General features: G+C 38.8%; 1 protein-coding gene across 5 annotated transcripts in view; it reads right to left on the bottom strand.

Annotated features, from left to right (window-relative positions):
* Positions 1-291: 291 nt before the first annotated feature.
* Positions 292-6,000, bottom strand: part of ANKRD6 (ankyrin repeat domain 6) — a 278,033-nt gene continuing 272,324 nt past the window's right edge. For all 5 annotated transcript variants that reach the window (XM_027856743.1, XM_027856752.1, XM_027856760.1 and 2 more), the window contains 2 exons: positions 2,604-2,730; positions 292-1,443 (listed from right to left, as the gene is read on the bottom strand). In XM_027856743.1, coding sequence (XP_027712544.1) covers positions 860-1,443; positions 2,604-2,730 — 711 coding nt within the window. In that variant the 3' untranslated portion in view covers positions 292-859. The remainder of the gene's footprint in view (positions 1,444-2,603; positions 2,731-6,000) is intronic.

The raw sequence follows: 6,000 nt of genomic DNA, 5'->3' as shown, positions 1-6,000 counted from the left end.
AAAGTTAAAATATTATTTTCCATTAGTTTGTTTTAAAATGATTCTAAGATTGGCCAAAGGAACCTGGTCCACAAACACAGCAACTGTGAACAAGTGTTCATTAGAAGCTTTAAGCATTTCCAACTTTGCTAATATAACCACTTCCATTAACTATATCACAAATAATTTATTTAAATATACTACGATAATCCACATGATTACAATGGGTTTTAGACTCTTCCTCTTTTCAGTTATTTTTGGATTACAGTTTTGTAAGGGGGACTACATGAAAATCAAAAAATTTCATTCCCCTCGAAACCTTTTTTCCCTAGTGTTTTGTTTTTTTTTTTGGTCAGACTTATAAAAATGGCAAGCTTGACAGGTATGATTCATCTCAAAGTCACAGATCATTCAGAGATCTATCATTGTCGAGGCACAGCAGGTGAGTTTGAACATAAATGTGGAACCAGTAGGCTTGAATTCACAAAGAGCTTTTGTTTTTTGGTGCACACATTTCATACCTCCCGAATATTAGGCTAAAGCTTGAAACCGTTATATGTCCCACAGTTTCACAATCTTCTTAGCCTGGCCCACTCAATCCAGGACTAAAAACTTCCCATAAATCTGAACTGAGTTTTGGGCTTTGTGATGAAACTTGATCCTACTCCTTTTGGTTTCAGGTATGAGAACTTCAACAATAAGAATTCAGGGCACAAAAGTCACATAACGATCACATTTCAGAAATTAAGTATTGTGTGTGTATGTTTGTGTTTAAAGGCAAGTCTTTGTGCACCAGGAAGAACATTTCAATCCCAGCTATTGTTGTTCATAGCAAAATGAGAAAGCCTCCAAAGTACTTTAACACTTCGGTGCCCAGGTGCTAACTTTCCTTTTGTATTTTAGTCCTTAGCTTACTGAGTTCTTCTTCTAAACCCTTAATATGTTCTTTTAGTGTAGCCTTATCTTGCTGTGCTTTCTGATTAGCTTGGCAACGGGCTTCCTCAATCTTCCTCTCATACCACTTTTCCATTTGTGTAGATACAGCCTCAAAAAAATACTGGGTAATTTCTAGAGCTTGGGAGGTATCTCGAATGGGAGGGCCAGCCTGGTGGTCTGCCGGATGTTGCTGGGTGCATGTACTGCCAGGTACGTGTGTCGATACATGCTGCTGGGGCCTATGCCTCGTCTGCCCACTTTTGCCAGACTTCTTCGTTTGAGTGCCTTTGTCCATGCAGTGACCGGCCTGGTGTTCACATTTAATCGCTTCAGTTGAGGGCGACAAAGCCGTCTGTACCTTCACATGTCTCAGTTTAGAGTTCCCACAGTCTAATGATGCTGGTTCTTGCTGTAGTCTGTTGGAAGCGGTAGAACTAATAAGTGCCTTTTCCTTGGGCCTGACCACCTGAGGAGGGATAGCAGAAGCAGTGGCTGGACTGGTAGTAGTAACCACCGATTGGTCTGCACCTATTGGGAAAAGAAAAGGAAGCCAGCAAATCCAGCCCATTCACTTGATCACATATGATCACGTTACTCTGCATCAACACGATTTCAAAAACTGTAGAGAACGCTGTCCAGAGTTACCTTAAGGACTGAGGCAGACAACCTATAGCCCTCTATCAATCCCATCACTTCCATATTTGTCCTTTTTTTTTTTTAACCTTCCTCTCCTTTGCCAATCATTATTCTTTTTTCCCTGCTTACATTTTAGACTCTTAGGGCACCAAAGCCAAACAGGCTACTTTAATCTAAACCTGAAGTTTCAAGATTCCATTTCCTGATTTCTCAGGATACTAAATGTCCCCAGGAAACTAGAAAAGTGAATTAAGTACTATTGAAATTGTATAAATACCTTTCACCCATATCTCGCCTTCTCCTACAATTCAGTCCTGCCACAAGCCTCTCAGCAATAACCCCTGGTCTTTAGTTCTAATTTGGAAAGGGTAGTGCTATTCCTTACTTACAAAGTCCTTTGGAAAACTGGAATTAGCCATGACATTTAAGACAGATGTTCCCAAAGGGATGGGAAGCCAGAGCCTGCATATCTGAGGGATCCCCTCCATCTGGGAAAGACTAGAAAAGAGGCAGCCTGGTGGGACTTCGGTAAGACATAAGTCTTGACCAGGAAAAAAGTAGAGAGTGGAAACAACTCCCTCTGAATGTTAATATCCAAAGTTAATATCCACTATAACATAAAATAAGAATAATCAGTGTCAATTAAAAGATATGCTCTTCAATCCCGGGCTATCACTGAGACATCACTGTCTAGCACAATGTAGCAGGTCAGTGAATTAATTGCTATTCATAGAGAACTGATATTTGGTAGAGTTTCAACCTAAGTCAGGGAGGAGAATGAGGAAAGGGAGCAGTTCAGAGGGAGAAGGCCTTTCCCCCATTGACATGTAAGGGATAGATATCCTAGTTAACCATCCCTAGTCTTGAGATGCTATAGTTGAGCTCAGACATACTAGGTGAACATCAAAAATGTCTTTCAAAGTCTTGTCATGACTGTCCTATTCTGCTAACTATTATCTTTTAAGAAACTATTTAAATTGATGCCACAGGACTGTGAATCCTTTAAAAGTTCGGTGGTCAGCAATTTTAAGGAGTCTCTGAGTTCAAGTTACCTGTGAGGGATTCAGAAGTAGATGGGGTTGATTTAGGCCTGGAGCCTCTAGAATCTCCAGAAAGCTTCAGCTCCAGGTTTTGAATCTTTAACATACACCACGTTTTCAATTCATCCACTAGGGACACCTAATGAAGAAGATGCAAAATGAAATCTACAAATGAAATAAAGCAATCATTGAGCTTTATCAAAGATGATAGTTTGCAGCTGAGGCCCTTAAATTTGCCACCCCATCCTTTTCCTTACTGCATGAGCTAACCTATGAAGATTGTCAATAAATTTATCGGCTTTTTGTGATTCAGTGGAAAACATACTGGACTGAAGAGTTAGGTAAATCCATAAAATGAGGCTAATGATACAATACTCAAAGTGATAATGGGAGGATCAAATTAGATAATACACATGAAGGCTTTGTAATTGTAAAATACCGTATATAATTATTGTGCACTCCTGTTTTCTACTTGTTCTCCATTGGTTATTACTAGAATAGGTTTATGGTTTATGGCTTATAGGCTTATGATTTCACTGGTGTTGGGAAATCCCAGGTGAGTAGTGTCTCTGAAGCTTATAGTCTTAAAAGAGTTGCCTAGAGCATTGAGAGGCTAAGGGACGTGCCCAGGGTCAAATAGCAGGTCAGAGGTGGGATTTGAAACCAGGTGTTTCTGTCTTCTCTCTATCCCTGGCACCATATAGACTTCTCAGTTGTTATTGATGAAGCATAAAGGCAGATATTCATTCATCAGATATTTACTGAAGGCTTTACCTGTGTAAGGTACTGGCTAAATCTTGTTAGGATAAGACAAGACAGAATCTCTGCCTTTAGGGGTGGGGTACGGGGATGCCTTGAAGTGGGAGAAATATATTCACTTTATTCAATTAGTGTGTGATACAATACAAAATATTTCAAAAATCACAACAAATTCAGCTATACATTTAAGCTCATGGGCAGCTAGGTGGTACAGTCGATAGAGTGCCAGGCTTGAAGTCAAGAAGACTCATCTTCATGAGTTCAAATCCAGTCTTAGACATTTACTAGCTGTGTGACCCTGGACAAGTCACTTAACTCTGTTTGCCTCAGTTTTCCTCATCTATAAGCTGGAGAATAGAGCTGGAATGGAGAAGGAAATGGCAAACTATTCCAGTATCTCTGCCCAAAAAAACCCAAGTGGGGTCATGAAGGGACTGAACAAATCTGCCCAAGGCATATTTCAGTGATATTTAACACTATAGAAAGAACTATAATCCAATACAGAATGTGCTGTTAGCAAAGCACATACAAAACACAATAGGAATTCCGAGAAGGTGGAGATTACATCTCTGTAAAACAAATCTCTCCTCACCTACCCAAGCCAATTTCCATTTTCAACTTCCTTCTTTCCTTCAGTAACACCACCATTCTCCAGGTGGCACAAGATTGAAAATTCAATTTTCTTTGACTGTTCTCTTTATATCCAATCATCACATCTGTTGGAGTCTGGTTGGAGTGGCCAGAAGGGAAAGGGCCAAGAAGATTGATTGGTCTAATCTGCCTACATCAACATCTGCTTAAAAACGGATTAAGAAACTGTTGGCTATTAGGAGCAGAGAGGTAGTATAAGAGGGCAAGTCAGGTGATGCAGTGGATAGAACTCTGGACTTGGAGTTGGGAAGATCTGAGTTAAAATCCTGCCTCAGACACTTACTAGCTGTGTGACCCTGGGCAAGTCTCCTAACCCCTATCTGCCTCAGTTCCTCATTTGTAAAATGGGGACACACTAGAGAAGGAAATGGCAAACTACTCCAGTATCTTTGCCAAGAAAACCCCATGGGTCATGAAGAATCAGACACGACTGAACAACAAGAAGCTAAGAAGGCGAAGGAGAACAAAAATAGCCCTTCTTCTACTTGTCAGCCTGTCAAATAAATTGAAGACAGCTAGAATGTCTCCTTTAACTCTTTTCCTCAGACTAAATATTCCAGTTCTTTAGCCAGTCTTTATAGAGTGGACTAGATGGCTGCAGAGGTGCCTTCCTGCTCTCAGATTCTGTGGTCCTATGATTCTCCAGTAGACCATTACTATAGTAATGATCTACTTTGCTCATTCATCAGTCCAAGATTGCATTGACTTTCTTGACTTCTATAGCATATTATTGATATCTAGAACTTCATGTATCTGTGAAGTTATTTTTTGAATTCAAGTATAAGAGTCTACATTCATCCCTACTATAGTTCATCTTATTAGATTATTCCCAAGAACTTATTAGATTTGGCCATTATCATCTTGAAAAGCACTGTGGTGTAGTGGAAAGAACACTGGATTTGGGTTTAGAAGATCTACTATTCCATAGGTCTGTGACCTTGGGGAAGTAACTTCCCCTCTTGGTGACTCCTTATCTGCAAAATTGGGTGTGGTTCAGACAAAATTATCTCTAGGGTTCCTTCACAGCTATCATCTTTTGATGCTATTTATAAGTGGATTTTTTTGGAGGGGGGGAGGGTGCTGAGGGGTGAAATCGGAGAAGGATTCATGGATGGAAGTAGAATACATATTAAATCATTTAAAAATGAATAACAGACCAGGTCTGTATCCCAAAGAGATAAAAAAAAAACCAAAAAGGAAAAGGACTTATATGTATAAAAATATTTATAGCAGCTCTTTTTATGGTGGCAAAGAATTGGAAATTGAGGGGATGTCTATCAATTCAGGAATGGCTGAATAAGCTGTGATATATGATTGTGATTTTGAATACTATTGTACTATAAGAAATGATGAGCAGGATGCTTTCAGAAAAACCTGGAAAGACTTACATGAACTGATGCAAAGTGAAATGAGCAGAACCAGGAGAACATTGTACACAGTAACAGCAATATTGTTTGATGAAGAACTGTGAATGACTTTAGCTATATTCTCAGCAATACAACAATCCAAGATAATTCCAAAGTATTTATGATGAAAAATGCCATCCACCTCAAGAAAAATAACTGATGGAGTCTGAATGCAGAATGAAACCTCCTTTTTTATTTCATTTTTTTTTTGGTTTGTGTTTTCTTTCACCGCATGACTAATATGGAAATATGTTTTGCATGATGGCACACATATTACCTATTTCAAATTGCTTGCTTTCTCAGAGTGGGGAGGGGAGGGAGGGAGAGAATTTGAAAACTCAATTTTTAAAAAAATGAATGTTAAAAATTGTTTTTAAATGTAATTGGGGAAAAATTAAACTATTAAATATCTCAAAAAATCTATAGTGGGTTAGATAAGCAGAGATAGCAAGGGGTGTTGGGGATCTATCAAGTTCTCGGCTCTACCTGGCTAGAACATTAGGATTGTAAAAAAGAGAAAAGTCAGAGGGAAAAGCTAGCTATAAAATCTTAATTTTATATTCTTAATTCTTATATTCTTAATAAGAATTGAT

This window comes from Vombatus ursinus, unplaced genomic scaffold (genome assembly GCF_900497805.2).
Source record: "Vombatus ursinus unplaced genomic scaffold, bare-nosed wombat genome assembly UNPS02000582.1, whole genome shotgun sequence".
NCBI lineage: Eukaryota > Metazoa > Chordata > Mammalia > Diprotodontia > Vombatidae > Vombatus > Vombatus ursinus.
Note: the sequence above shows the minus strand (reverse complement) of the source record. Positions and strands in the feature narration are given on the sequence as shown.